The sequence below is a fragment of the Drosophila albomicans genome, chromosome 3 (assembly GCF_009650485.2).
Source record: "Drosophila albomicans strain 15112-1751.03 chromosome 3, ASM965048v2, whole genome shotgun sequence".
Lineage (NCBI taxonomy): Eukaryota > Metazoa > Arthropoda > Insecta > Diptera > Drosophilidae > Drosophila > Drosophila albomicans.
Window position 1 is genome coordinate 50,170,948 of NC_047629.2, and position 15,567 is coordinate 50,186,514.

General features: G+C 33.0%; 2 protein-coding genes across 7 annotated transcripts in view; both read left to right on the top strand.

Annotated features, from left to right (window-relative positions):
- The window catches only part of LOC117568603 (axotactin), a 100,764-nt gene that overhangs the window by 79,337 nt on the left and 5,860 nt on the right, over nt 1-15,567 (top strand). For 2 of the 6 annotated variants that reach the window (XM_034249355.2, XM_034249354.2), the window contains exon 21: nt 6,646-7,773. The exons of 2 other annotated variants lie outside the window; for them this stretch is intronic. In XM_034249355.2, coding sequence (XP_034105246.1) covers nt 6,646-6,990 — 345 coding nt within the window. In that variant the 3' untranslated portion in view covers nt 6,991-7,773. Of the gene's footprint in view, nt 1-6,645; nt 7,774-15,567 lie in introns of those variants that run through there. 2 more of the 6 variants (XM_034249356.2, XM_034249358.2) reach the window with 2 other exon arrangements.
- LOC117568607 (uncharacterized) lies at nt 11,648-12,538 on the top strand. Its single transcript, XM_034249368.2, has one exon. The coding sequence runs from the start codon at nt 12,094-12,096 to the stop codon at nt 12,511-12,513; it is 420 nt and encodes a 139-aa protein (XP_034105259.1). The 5' UTR covers nt 11,648-12,093; the 3' UTR covers nt 12,514-12,538.

The following is a 15,567-nucleotide window of genomic DNA, read 5'->3' on the forward strand; positions in this document are numbered from 1 at the left end:
GCGAAGATGGAAAAGTATCTTGTAAATGAACATATATATTTCTCTTATTTGTACAGAAATTCTATCTTATCTTCAATTTCTTTATTTACTTAGTAAGTAAGGGTTTCATAAACCTAATCTCTTAGGCCAAATTTACATTATTAAATGTTTTGATTATCTGTTAGTTATTTTTGCAAATATTTTTCTAATTTATTAAGCCATTGAGCTTGAAATACTTTGTAAATGATAAGGAAGATTTTCCTTCTTTTTATATAAAATTCTATTGAATCACCAAATTACTTATTTGCTTAGTATGGTATCATGTATATTAATGTTCATTTATATATTTAAATGAAATCGCTTAGTTCAAGTTTATAGGAGAAAATGTGCAGGTTGGCTCTTTGTTACGTCTGTAAATAATAAATTGAAAATCGTATGCACACTTTTATTTATTTTTTTTTTTTGGCACGAAGAATTATACGAATTATATGAAAATTCGGATAATTGCTTAAAGAGTTAAAATTGTCTTCAACATGTGTTCATTATTTCATCAAAGACTACATAAAAATATTTAAAGCACACTTAAGAAATTTGACAAAAGTTAGCTACAGTTTATCAATAGAAACTGACTCAATGCAAACGAGGATTTAGTCCAGCATAAGAGTGTAAATGAAAAGTTCTAAATCTAGTGTTCATATATGTACATATGAAAGCATATTCTATAGCATTTACTACCTATCGTATTTATCTGCTTATTATGTATAAAAGTGTATGAATGTCTAGATAAATACTTTACTTAAAGGAAATCACATACTTTGCATTTTCTTAAGCAAATAAACAGCTCGTCTATTCTTTATTTATTTAAATATATAATGCAAATAACTACTATCGTATTTCTAAAGGCCTTAAGCTATTTCATCAAATAATATAGTAAAATTTGAAGCACATTTAAATAATTTGCAAAGACTATGAACAGCTCCAATTCAACCTCAACAATTGAGCAATGCAAACGAGGATTAATTCCAGCCATAATTGCATTCCCTCATCTTTAATGCATTAACTTATTTATATGGCATACTTACTCCAATTCGAATAAATTTCCCTCGGCAGTATCTCGGAGTCAAGCAGCAATGAGTGTAAATATTTAACATAGCATATTTTAAATCCGATTTCGGGGGCAAATTAATCAGCTCGTATATTTTATTTAATAGAGCGAAAATATTATATCGCATCAGATTAAGCCAGCTTATGCATGAGCTCGCCACACCTTGCCTGTCCCTAATCACATTTATTCATTGGCTTGCATGTGTGTGTGTGTGTGTGTGTTGGTGTGTGTTTCGGTGTGTGTGCGTGTAAATTTGCATATATTGTACTCGCAAGTTGAAATTTCAACATCTGGGGCATTTAATTAAATTGAAATTTCAATTTAATTTAACTAAATAAACAATGAAATGTGTGAAAACAAATGAAAACTCGTTTGGAAATCAAAACTTTTTCTTCGACATTTACAGATTTTTCCCATCAAAAATGTCGCACATTTTTACATTGTTTGCACTTTGTATGCATTGGCATTAACAATAGCCATAATAATATTACGATTTATTATACCCTAACTGCAAAAACATATAAATTTCAACGGGGTTGATTGATGAGGAAGAAAAAGTTAAGCGAAAAATATTCCCGAGGGAGTTTAATGTTTGATTACGACAAAATTTTTAGAGTTGATTTATGCTAAATTTGCTAAAAACCTTATTGCTGAAAAACTATTCAAATTAAAAAAAAAAACAAAATTTATCAATGCATTAAAATCGTTGATTAAAGAAATACATTTTAATTCTGTAAAATATTTCTACAACACATTTCCACAATTAATGTTAGATTTATTGGCCAACAACTTGAAACTAATCTCATAGAAAATTACTAAAGCACACACTTTTGCCTAAGGTTATGTTTCTGTCTATAGGGAATCAGTCAGCCAATATTTATACATGCTTTTATAATCGTTATTTAATGACACACACATACACATATATTTGTAACATATATAAATCGCACGCATATTCTGTGTATTTATGCGTGTTGTTTTAATTGTTGTTGATACCAAATGCGCTTATTATGCGACTGCTTAATTAAAATCAGCTCAAAATCGAAATCAATTGCTAATGGCCTCAGGGAATGAGGTGAGAGAGAGCGGTGTGTGTGTGTGTGTGGGTTAAAGGATTGTTGGTCAGATAATGGGGGGTTAAAGCGTAAGAGGAGCCGCGAGAATAGAGCGAAAGGCGAATGTAAGCAGCTTGTTATTAAAATGAAATCGAAGCGCGTTTAATTTAATATGAATTAATTAATTAGTGCAAAATGTGCGAACTTTAACAATGTGCACGAGCTATTGTTGGTATTATATTATGCATCATTTAATTTAATAGCCTCAACTTCAACGGTGTATTAAATATTTCCCCTTTTTTTGTGTTACATAATTGCAATTTGTGCATAACTTTAAACATTGAAAAGAAGTTTTACATACACATTTATTAAATATTCATTTAATTGTTATTTTATTGGCATATTTACAACAATGTGTGAGTGACAATTAAACATTTGTATATCACTTTAACAATTTTATACTCGCTACTTGTAGAGTATTATAACTTTTAAAACTTTTGGTACATAGCCATCATATCTATAGTATTTTTTAGGTACAAATTTTAGAATTATAGAATAAATCATTTGTTGTAGCCAAAATCGTTTCGGATCTTTGTTGCTTTGGTATATTGATATTCTACTTCATCTAAAATTTACCATAGAGCACTCGGTGGTATATTTTAACATTTAAAATATACCATAGAATTCAAAATATACCGCATTAAATGTAATAGACACTAACATATATGCTTGGTATATCGAATTTATACTACATCTAAAATATACCATAGAACACAGAATATACCACAGAGTAATGTTTAAAATGTACTAGTATATCGATATACCAAACATATATTTCTTAGTATCTTCAACATATTTTTGTATCTTTTCAGTATTTGATATAATTTGAGAAGTTGAAATTGGGTTGAGCACACTCGTCTGTAGTTTTCCTACTTTTTATTTAATGCTTAAATACTTAACTGTATTTAAAGCAACCGCAGCAGAGCTGCTTACGTATATTAGCCAATTTATTTAGCTTTGGCCAACAAAAGCGCTGCTCATTGGAAATTCTTTGTTGCCCCGCAGCAGCATGCCACAAAGCTGTTGTTGTAGGTGCATGTTTGCAATTGTCTAAAATGCTATTTGATAGAAAAAGTTCACACAAAAGTAAAGTTGGGGTAAAAAGTAAATTGAACTGCAGTTGCAGAGCTTATTGCAATTGGCCCTTTTGCCTTTTGTTGCAAAAGACATTTGCAAAATTAATATGCGCTCAAGTAAAAACTAAAATTGCCAACAAAGGAGCCAACTGGGCAACAATTCAACAAAAGGATCAGCTAAAGCCCAATAATAACAATTGCTGCTGCAAAAGCGAAAAACCACAATTTATGAGATATCATTTTGCTGGGGGTTCTCACAAAACTTACTTACTCGATCTTCGGAGCACCTCTTCTATGGGCGGGTAATACCCATGATTTATTTAGCAAACTTCAACTTGAGACAAAAACTCAAGTCAAAAACTAAGCAACACGCAGTAGCAGAAAACTTTACACCGAACGAAAGGAAAAAACTTTTGTCCGCAAATCGAAACTTGCACCTCTCGTGTACTCCAAAGACTATGCGGAAAATTGTAAAAGCAAAATATTGAACTTATTGGCTTTTATGTAGTTTCAGCGTCAAAAGTGTCTATCGAATGGGTTGGGTTGAGGCAGCGGCATGTTACTTTTGAGCTTACTTAGCATGTACTTTGAACAGAGTTGAACTTAAGCTGCTGCCAAATTGAATTTCCCCAAGCAACGCCAAGCCCCAAAACTGCCCCAGAATCTCTGAATCTCATTCTTGCAGTCTAAATCTGCAGTCTAAAGTCGCCTTTGCAGCGACGCGAGAGCGAGAGCTGCATTCAAATCTGGGCTGCCTTGTCAAGGCATTTGCTAGTTTTTCAATAGCTACAATAAATATGTGTGTGTGTAGGCATTAGTAGACTTCGAGATATGCTGTATATAAAATATATATGGTATATTTTGTACTCTATGGTATATGTATGTGGTATATTATGTAATTTATGGTATATTCATGTGGTATATTTTTTATCGATGGTATATTTTATATGTAGTACTATTTCGATATACCAAATACAACCTTTGGTATAATTTAGTATTTTTTCGATATGTTGATTCGGTATATTTTTAGTATATTGTTTCATTGATCGTGTTTAAATAGACCTTGTTTAACTAGATTGTACTCTATGGTATATGATTATGGTATATTTTGTACTTAATGGTATATTTATGCAGTATATTTTGTTATCTATGGTATATTTTATATGCAGTACTATGTCGATATACGAAATACAGTATTCGGTATAATTTAGTATTTTCCCGGTATATTGTTTGGTATATTTTTAGTATATTGTTTAATTGATCTTGTTTAAATATATTTTAGATATTGTCTAACAAAAAAATTAAGTATTTTTCAATGCTGTTTAAATTTGATCATTTTATTTAACATATTACTTTTAACTAACTGATACACTTTCCTTCGCGTCGCTTGTTTAGAGGGCATCGCAATGCCGAAAGTTGCCCGGGCAAAGTGCGTGCGGCATTGTCTAGGCGGCGGCATTGTGCACTTGCAACAGCGTCTCGCTTTCCCTCTCCCTCTTTCTCTACTTTCGTTTCCGCTTGACTTGCGGCAACGTCGACGCCAGCCGTGTTCCTGGCTGATTGCAAAAGCAACCGAAATTGAAGTGCACCCAAAAGTTTCTCTTTTTTACGCCTCGAGTATCCCCTCTCCGCACCGAAAATCAAAAAGTTTCGCTTACCACCGCCAACATGCGGGCGGGGAGGCCGTTGGGGCTTTTGTTTAAGCGCCAAGCACACACACACACACACACACACACACACACACACACAACCAGAAAAAGTGCAAGTGCCACAACTGCAACAGCGACTACGACTCGTATTACTGCTGTTGCACAAGACTCCTTTCCCCATGCTTAGTTTCTTTTTATGCCAAAATGTTTTTCGGGGTCTTCTTGGTCTTTTCCATTTTCTTTTGCCGTTGTTGTTGCTCCTGCTTCGGCTGTTCATTTGGCTAGGCCGCAAACGCAGCACGCACTTAACTTTGCCAGCCACCACAATGCTGCGGTGAAACTCATTACGAGCTTAGAATGCAAAAACGAAACCTCAACACACACACAGAAACACACATAGATACAGCATTGCATTTGAGCAAAGCAAAAACAAAAAAAAACAACCAGACCAATTTCGAATGTGTTTGTTTGTGTGTGCTTGAAACTTTTCTATAAATCTTAATGAAGCCAAGAAGTCGAGCTAATGATGTGTAAATTAAAACACAACACAAACCGCAGTTTAATAAACACTCAATATAAACTGACAACCGACAACTGGCAAACGCGTCGTATGCGCAATGTTTGGCATAAAAGTCAACAATTTCGAAGGCTAGGCAAAATCAATTTACAAATTGATTCGATATCAAAGATCTCAAATCAATGTAAATGCGAACAAAGAGCAACGATTTGACCCACATTTTTGGTGGATTTCGTAAAAGCACCCTGTAAAAGCAGGCAAAATGTTTTGAAGGGTATGACAAATATATAGATGACAACATTTAAGAATAGTCAAATATATATTTGTTGTTAAGAGTCATTGAAGCAAACACAAATCTTTTATTTGCAATTGAAATGCAACTTAAGTGGAGTATACGCTGTAAAAACTGAATTGAGAGGGAGTTTAGGTTGTTAAGAAAAATGTAGTTTACTTTTTAGACTATTTACAATTATTGAGTTGCTGTAAATAAATGAAATATGTATATGTATGAAGTGCAGTTTAAGTTTAGTATACGCTGTAAAAACGAAGTTGAGAGGGAGTTTAAGAAAAGAAAAATGTAGTATACTTTTTAGACAATTTACAATTATTGAGTTGCTGTAAATAAATGAAATATGTATATATTAAAATTCTTGTATATATTAAAAAATGTATATTTTATTTGTATATATTCTCTATAACTAAAATGAACTGTAAGGTATTTGTCCAGTTGAGCATTCGCAACTTTCACTTGCACTTGTTAGAATATTGATTGCGGCGCACAGAAAAGAGATTTATTGAACTGTAATCCCAAATACTAAGCACAAATAAATGTGTATAAAAGTGAAGTTTGGTTTGCTCTTTGACAACTTCAACACAAAAAAAAGGACATTTAAAACTCGTTTTGCTAAATTCCAATTAAAGATAGTCGAGTACGAGTATCTCGTATATTATTTAGCAAAACGACCCAAAAGAGCTCACTCATTGAGCAAGTTGCATGTTAATTGAAAGCTTTTGCATGAAGTTTTTTCTATAAAACATATGTATATCAACTAACTGCTGTGAGCTCTTAGCGTTTGCATGCGACATAAGGACACAACAATGAAGCCAATTAAAGCATATTCGACAGCAAAACTAAATGAAAAAAAAGTTGAAACGCAAAAGTTTTTAATAAAATGCAATGGCAAACATCTTCGCACTTTGACAGCAGCAACCACAACAGCAGCAACAGCAGCAGCAGCAGCCAAATGAAAATCAAAAGCAACAGCAACAGCAACCTCAGCAACATGTGCAGCAAAGACAACCGCTACAAAGAGCGGCTACACTTCAACAGCAGAGCACAAAGCGACGCAAACAGGCAACGTCAACGGCGCCCACAGTGCGACGACAAGTATCGTGGGGTCCGCCCATCGTAGCGGAAACGGATGTAGATTCGCTCAACAATAAGGAGACATCAGGAACAACAACAGGAGGGGGAGGAGGCCGCAAGATGGTCAAGCAAAATGGCTACCATGGCGTCAATAGACGTGCCACGACAACGACTCGCAATTGACGGACGCAAAAAGCGAAAACTAAAGAAAACATGCAAAAATATACGTACATATAAAAGCATAAATATTTAGCCAAGACAATAAGTCGAAAAACAAGTGCAAAGCATAAACAAAAGCAATACAAATACAACACAGAGACAGACGAATACAAAGCGACAGAAAGATAGCCAAGAATTTATATGAATTTAAGAGAAGCTCAGAAACGAATACAAAACAGTAAGAAAAAAATATGCAAAAAGCATATTGAAGTACAATACGATAATATCACTCACTTACAAGTATTTAAAGCCATCTGCTTTCAGCTTTAAAGAGGCGATGAAAGTAATATTTAGGAGCGCTGTGGGATTACACTTTACGATTTAAGTACTCCAGGGATTTCAACTCGATTAGCTTACAATAAGCAAATTATTGCTTGAGAGTCTGTGTGTGTATAGACGTATCTCTTAAAGTATACGAATTTGAACTCAATATTTTTGATAATTCTTTTTGGTGTATATAGAAAAGATTTTGAAGAACTAAAGCTCTTTAAAACGAATGAATAACTACATTACTACTACAATATAATGCGGTTTCTAATTCAACGAACTATTTTATTAGTCATACTAAATATTATTTTGACCCAGATTTTGAGTTATTCTTCGTAATAATTAAGAAATAACAATCGATAACACAAATAGAAGAACTAAAAAATAAAAATTATGGAATACATTTATAATATAATCTTTTTTGTGTGTATATAGAAGAGATTCAGAATAATTAACCATCATTTGTTAAAGAAAACATAAGTATTACATTATGAAGAGACAAACTTTTTGAAACATTTTTGCGATTTACTTGTAGTCATTCTTGTTATTTTTTAATACCCACTATCCAAAAAAATAGAAGGGAGGGAGATGACTCTTCTTTCTTTATATATTTTTGGCATATTTTCTTTCTTTCCTCATACCAAATATAGCCTTCGGATTAATTTTATATGTTTTCAGTATATTAATTTTGCATATTTTAAAAATAGTATTGCATTGTTTTGCTTTATTGATAATGCGTAGCGTGTATCTCAAAGTCTAACACACTCGACAATAGATTTCTTAGTTGTTTTATTTTGAAATAGATAAAATGTCTCATCACGTTATAGAACAAATTTAAAGAAAATGCTACACAAAAAAATAAAATAAAAGTCTTAGAAATATCTAAAGATTTATAGAATACCTATTTTTACAATATGCTTTCGAAAAAATAGAATAATCTTTAAGAAAACATTCCTAAGTTTCTCAAACAATTACTCATTTTTAAATATTAACAGAAAACAAACAATTCAAGAACAAATAATGTACACATAAATGTATTTGTAAAACAACTCATAAGAATTTAAGTAGAATTTGAGCATGTTGAAAGTTTGCATAAGTTAAGAACATATCGTATATATAATATATGAGAATCTCAGTGCATGTCATTTCGCTGGAAATGTTGAAAGACACATGAGACGCGTATTGCTCGAATGTGTGAAAGTGTGTGTATGAGTATATGTATATGAATGTGTGTATGTGTATGTGTGTGATATACGAAGGTAATAAAAGTTTCAAACAACTTACGAGAAATGATAAAAATGGAAGAAAAAAAGAAACAAAAAGGAATAAAAATGAAAACGCAACTTTAAATTGTTTTTGATTAAACAACAAAAGCATTACGACGAATATATTAATTTATTTAAATGCTTTTATTAAAAAAGTTTTTCTCTTCTCAGCGAAAATGTTGACAACGTTGGCAAAAGCCGAAAGGCAGTAGCAACAACAACAACTCCAACGACGACGACAAACAAGATTGACAACAACAATGATAGCATGGTAAAATCTTTACCAAACACATTCTCTCATACTCTCTGCCATAAGAGTGCTTCAATATATATGTATGGGTGTATGTGTGTGTGTGTTTAAGGGGAGTAAATGGTCAGGTTGCGCCATCTAGTGAGGAGTAGTGGCAACCAACAGCTTGTTAGTGGCTTTGTTGGTCAGTACTTTCAACTAATGTGTTTTGTGCGACCATACAAAATCTCAAGCACCCACTTACACACACGTACTACACACACACACGCACACACATACACATCATACACAAACTCATAGTGAGACTCTCACAGAGACACATACACTATTTGATGTACTTAACTTTCGTCGTTTGGCCAGCTTGTTGTTGTTGTTGCTGCTGTCGTTGTAGTTGGCAGCTGCTGCTGCTGTTGCTTTTGCTGTTGCCATTTGGGGTGCCAACAAACCGCAGTCTACGATGTGTATGTGTGTGTATATGTGTGTGTGTGTGGGTCAGAGCCGTCGTCATCGTCATCGTCGTCGTATGCTTCATCTCTCCTTTAGTCTGCCTGCATAAAATAACCGCATAAAATGTCGTTAAGCATAACGAAATTGAGTCTGCTCATAAATTCAGATTATGAGATTAAAATGTTGTGATTTTCGCACACCAACAACAACAACAACAAAATAAAACCCCTTTTCATAATGAAACACAAAAATGTCGAGCTTCCTTCATGCCTTCCACACACACACACACACACAGTAGGCAAGCAGCCTTATTGAAAAATGCGGCAATGGACAATTTAATGAGTTTACGAGTAGATCAACATCCCATTTCCCCACAATTTTTCTCAATGGCCTTAAAGCCAAACAATTTATGCAGATGGCGAACGCAATTTCTTCACCTCCTTTTTTTTGGGGGGAAAAGCATTGAAAAGTCAAAGTTTGTGTGAGATATCTTAAGCGCACATGCCATGAATAAGGAATATTTTTCAGGGCAACAATATTTTGGACATGTCAATTTCACTAGTAAAAGTTTTCTGGATGGATTTTGTTGACTGAGTTTTGTGGAACAAGTTGTGGTTAAAGAATTGCTTAGATATTGTTCGGACTATGGAAATATTGAAGTGAATTCCAAAGATTATACGTCAATACAATAACAAAATAATTCAGATAAAACGTTAATACAATAAAGTTGATAAGAATCAGTTTTATTAATAATTTGCAGTAAAACTTTAATCTTTTTAGTATAATTGTTAGTAGAACTACTTGACTAAACATATCTTAAACTTAGTAAAACTATTCTATTATTATTATAGAACTATTTGACTTACGAAATATAAGAAAATCATGGAGTTATGTATCCAACTAAATAAATTAAATGTTTGCAGTTTAAGTCATACTGCATTCATTATTATTTGAATTGTTATTAGAACTATTTGATACTATACACAAATTAAAAAGAATATGCGAATCAATTTTAATAATCCGATTCATTATTAAAAAACGAACAAAATAAACATAAATAATAAGAAATATTTGAAATTTCTTGAAGTATTTACATTCAATTTTAAATAAAGAAAATTATAAGACTTTTAAATTAGAGTTTTGCATATTAATATTAAATTTGTGCACACAGAAAAAGTGCTAAAATCAAGACAAAATTCTTGCATATTGGTGATAATATAAGACGTCAAAATGGAACCCAGAAGCTGAAGTCTTTAACAAATATACAAATTCTAAAATAATTCTAGAATAGGATTTCAAGTTTATTATTTAATGCAATAATGCAGAAATATCAAAAAAGCATCTCACAGCTAGGATTAATTTCACTAATTTATATTGGAATTCATAATGTCAGAAAATATTTGTAAGTTTTAGAAGTCTTCTAAATATTTCATATAATATTATTATAGCCCAATTAATCAAATTAAAAAATCAATAAATATTAAAAGAGTTTCGTAATATCCTCAGCAAATTCCTTAAACCAACATTTATTAAATAACTTTAAAGCAAGAGCAGCAACAAAATAAAGAAGTTTTCGTATTCTTAATTACATGAATGAGCCAAGAGTTTCGTGAGTTGAAATTCAAGAAAGCAAAAATATCAAAATTTAATCCCGGAAGATAAAATCTCAAATCAAAACCAAACTTTTAGATTTTTATATTTGAGTTTACTTAAATTTGAATTCTTGTTTCTCGTCGTCGTTTTTACTTTCAATTAAAAGCAAACTGCAAGTAAAAATTACATTAAAAAGTTATTTTAGACAATAGTTTCAAGTCCAAGGTTATAAAATTCACAACTTAATAAATATATTAAGAGAGTTTCATGATATCCTTAAGCCAACGTTTATTAAATAACTTTAAAGCAAGAGGTGCAAAAGAAAATAAAGGAAGCTCGTCTCCTTAATTACATGCGTGAGTCAAGAATTTCGTGAGTGAAAATTGTGATGCTATGGAAACTATGGAAAAGTAAAGAAAATGCTGAAAAGTTGTTGCCGATGTCTGCGAGCGACTCTGCAGCGATTAAAGCCAAATATTTGGCTTGGCTTTGGCTCAGAAATTGGGTCAGCTGGCAATTTGTCTATCGCACAGCAGCAACGCAGCAGCAGCAGCGAAATAGCAACGCAGGCAGCAAAGGAGGTAGAAGGTGGCGAGGGGCAAGAGGCTGCGGCAAGTCCGCAATGCTCTGGTCATGTGAAATTCCCAAAAACTAAAAAGCTATCAGCTGTCGGTTCATTACGATGCTAATTGCGAGATGCTCGACCAAAAACAGAAAGAAACATGAAAAAAAAGGATTAGCTAACCGAACCCAAAATGATATGCAGACCGTGTGTGTGTGTGTGTGTGGCAACAACATGCAACAGTGGTGGCAACAACATGCTGCAACACTTGACCCATAAACACAACGTTTCGCTTAATCCGGTTATGCATGCATCTGGATTAACGTTGGCCCAAGCGAGAAAACCTTTCGAGAATCCTCACGGTTTCTGTTCACTTTCAGTTTGTTTTCGCGACTTTACGACACTTTTTAGGTAATGAATGGGATTACAGTTTTTTAATCCACTCGACAGGCGGTGTCAGCTATAAAAAAAAATGGCAATAATTGCAAACAGCAGCCATAAAACAACAAAAAAAAAAATGGTGACCCGCACCCGAGGCAACATTTTGACCTGTGTGCATCGAATGCGGTTGGCAGCGCGGTGTCCGCTGTCTTATGAATGACCGTCGGCAGGTCATAAACTCAACATCATCTCGAGTATAAAATGCAGTTACAACTCGGTTGAGGACATCAAACGCAGTCGAGATGTGCAACCCACAGCAACTCAAGCAGCAGCAGCAACAGCAGCAAAAGCAAGAGCAGTCTTCAAGTGCAACGGCAAGTGAAGCTGCCACAGCAACTGCAACTGCCTCTGCAACTAATCTTCCTGCCTCTCCTCCGTCGCCTTCCTCCGCTTACGTTTTGTACTTGCATCGTGAGGAAATTAGACGCCGCAAAACGCATTCGGCTCGTGCTTCGATGACAAAGATTCAGCTGACCAGTGAACTGATTGCGAGAACTAAACAAAACATCAGTCGCTGCAGCTACGAGGATCTCGAGATCTTGGCCAGAGAGACGCTCTTCAAGAAGAATCTCCAAAGACATTTGCACTATCGACGCATGCAAATGCAAGCTTGGATGGCAGCCAAGAAGCAAGGCAAGATTGCCAAAGTGACGACGGCTTAAAAGAGCAGCCAAGATCCGTAATATAACAGAAAAGTGATAAATAATATTAATATATATTTAAGGAAGATAAAGTTTAAAGTAATTGTAATATAAGTATTTGTAGAAGTAATGTGTTCTTAAATACAAAATAAATATATTGAAAACTCATTCATAGCTGTGTTTTTGGTAATCAAAATTGATAAAGGAATATTTGCAAGGCATACTTCAAATCCTAAAAGAAAATTGTCCAAAAACACATCTAACAAAAAATCAAACTTTAAAAAGGAATATATGCTTGAAAAGAATAATTCGCAAAGAAAATCGCTTAATAGCATATAAAATAAAAGCAAAAAAAAAAAATTACTATTATACACTATTTGATTGGTAGAATTTTAGCAACAGGGTTTCCTAACAGTGCCTTTGATTATGTACATTTTATATTTGAAAACACAAAAAAGATTAATTGAGTCTCTGATCAACATAGCGAAAATAACGTTAAAAGTCAATTTGTGTACGGCATTAGAAATATTATATGTTTTATGTTATGTTATGTGGAACTGCGGTTCAATACTGTTAGCAATATTAAACATATAAACAGAAACATATTATTATTAAAAATGTTTGCGTTTTATAACCGATGCAAAACCTTAATCATCTTATGAAACGTCTTATAACAGATTTAAATAAATCAGTAATATGCTATATATACATATTTATATTATATATACAAATACACATCAAAGGGAATATAAACATATACTGAACAATGCTTAAGGGAAAATGTATAATAAAAGCTTATAAAAAACTAATGAAAATGTTTCCAATAATAACAATCGAACGTCAAACAAAGAATTAATTAAGCATTGTAAAATTTAAAAAAAATATTTTTAAATTTTATCACACAATATTTTATCATTATTATTATAAACGATAAATGTGATGACCCTCCGCTAAAGTATATGAAATTTTATGGCTGATTTAAATAAACTATTATTAGTTTCAACATAAATACAAAGCGAATGGAGTTTAAGGTTTTTCAGCATCAGCATAATAACTAAGAGAAAGTTCTATTTTTAATAAATTTCCCCAATGATATTGCTTATCAAAAATGCATTAAAACTAATTTTAGCAATAACAAATTTATGAAAAACATTTTGATAAGTTCATCAACTAACATTAAAAACATGAAACACTAAAGTAAATAGTGTAAAAACATAGAATATATTTATAAATCTTGTTAAATATTAATAGCTGACTGCTAAGCTTAAAATGCAACTTATAATTATGCAACGACACATTTGCTATGCTTTCCCCATACACATAGAGTAGTAGAAAAGTGTAATGTGTGAGCTAAGAGAGAGAGAGAGAGAGAGAGAGCTAAGTGGAAAGTGCAATTATGCCCCAAGCAGACAATTTTCCATTTAAATATTAGACACTTTCCAACACTGACAATGCACGACACTAAAACACTAGAATGCTAAAATGTCTGCCAGTGTCAGATGTTTCCACAGAAGAAATGCAAACGTCTGTAAAGGGAAAAGAGAGAGAGAGAGGGAAGGAGAGATAGAGAGGAGAGAGGGGTGAGAGAGAGAGAGAGAGAGAGAGAGGGGAGAGAGACAACGTCTGACCTGTGCGCCGTATAATAGTGTAAAAACAAATTTACACATGATTACCAGACCGGGTTACAACTGCCAGCGTTTAATAAAACTCAAACAAAATGGCGCGTTGCATAAATTTGAACAGGCAGCAAACGCAGAAGCAGCAGCAAGAGCTACAACAAAAATCTTTGTACAACAACAACAACTACAAGAACAACATCAGCTCGAAATATGCTGGAAGATGCCGTTGCAATATGTAGACAATTTTTTGCCTTTTAGACTGCATAAATTTTAATTAAATGTCACTCATACGCCATGTATGCCAACTACAATAAGTGTGCGTGTGTGCGCAACCATAAATGCTTGAGTGTGCGTGCGATTGAGTGTCTAAGTTTGTACGTGTGTGCATATGTGTGTGTGTGTGCGACAAATGAATGCACACACAAGTGGCACGAATTACAGTTTATTGAACAGAGCAGAGAAGAAAAATAAGAGAGACAACAAAAAAGGGAACGAAGCTAACGAGATAGAGAGAGAGAGAGACAGAGAGACAGAGAGAGAGAGAGATAGAGAGAATGCGAGCAAACATTTGAAACTCAACACAGAAAAAAAAGTTTTTAAATCTAGATTTTAGTCTGAGCAATACGAATTTTACTCTAAAAAGTGCGTCAAAGACATAAAAATCTTGATGTTAGAAAACACATTTGGTTTTGAGCAACATTTAATATACGATCCAAGTTCTTAAGAAGAAAAAATCTTATAGTTTTAAGACCAAAATTCGTATTTTAATAAGATATCAAAATATTATATTCTTTTATTGGTGTCCTACCAATTTTATTAGTTTACCATAATTTTAGTAAATACGCATTCGGTTTCTCAGTTGTATGTTGATCAGTTTTTCTTTTTAGTTACTGAAATATTAATCATCGATTCGCGTAGAATTTGATTTCCTAGACTGCAATTGAGAATTGTTCTCTACTATAAACGAAAACACTTAAACCTAGATAAAAAAAAAACATTATAGGAATTTCCACGGATTCTGAAACCTAAATCTAGAATTTTTGGTCTTATTTTTAAAAATTGTCATTTTTGAAACTAATGTTCTTGGTTTTAAGAATTTGTTCTTAAAGAGCATAATTTTTATGACGAAGGTTCTTGATTTTAGAACTTGGTCGTTTTTTTCAGTGTACACACAATTTAGTCTGTTTCCACTTTCCACATTCTGCATTAACTCAATTACATCTTTGCTCAACAATTTGTTTATGCAATTATATTTTAGCAACAACTATTTCTTTGATTCATTTATAACACAACATTTCTCATCTCATTTGGATGTAACTTTTTTGATGCTAATGCCACGCAGTGGAAACATGCGAGTTAGCAAAAGTAACAGCCAATTACTTTGACTGCATTTTGGTTACCAGAATTTTCCTTGGCCATAAAACAACTCTTCTTTTTTGTTTTTTTTTTTCAAAAT

Excerpts from the sequence above, each read along its gene's own strand:
- LOC117568607 (XM_034249368.2), top strand. The coding sequence starts at position 12,094 with ATGTGCAACCCACAGCAACTCAAGCAGCAGCAGCAACAGCAGCAAAAG.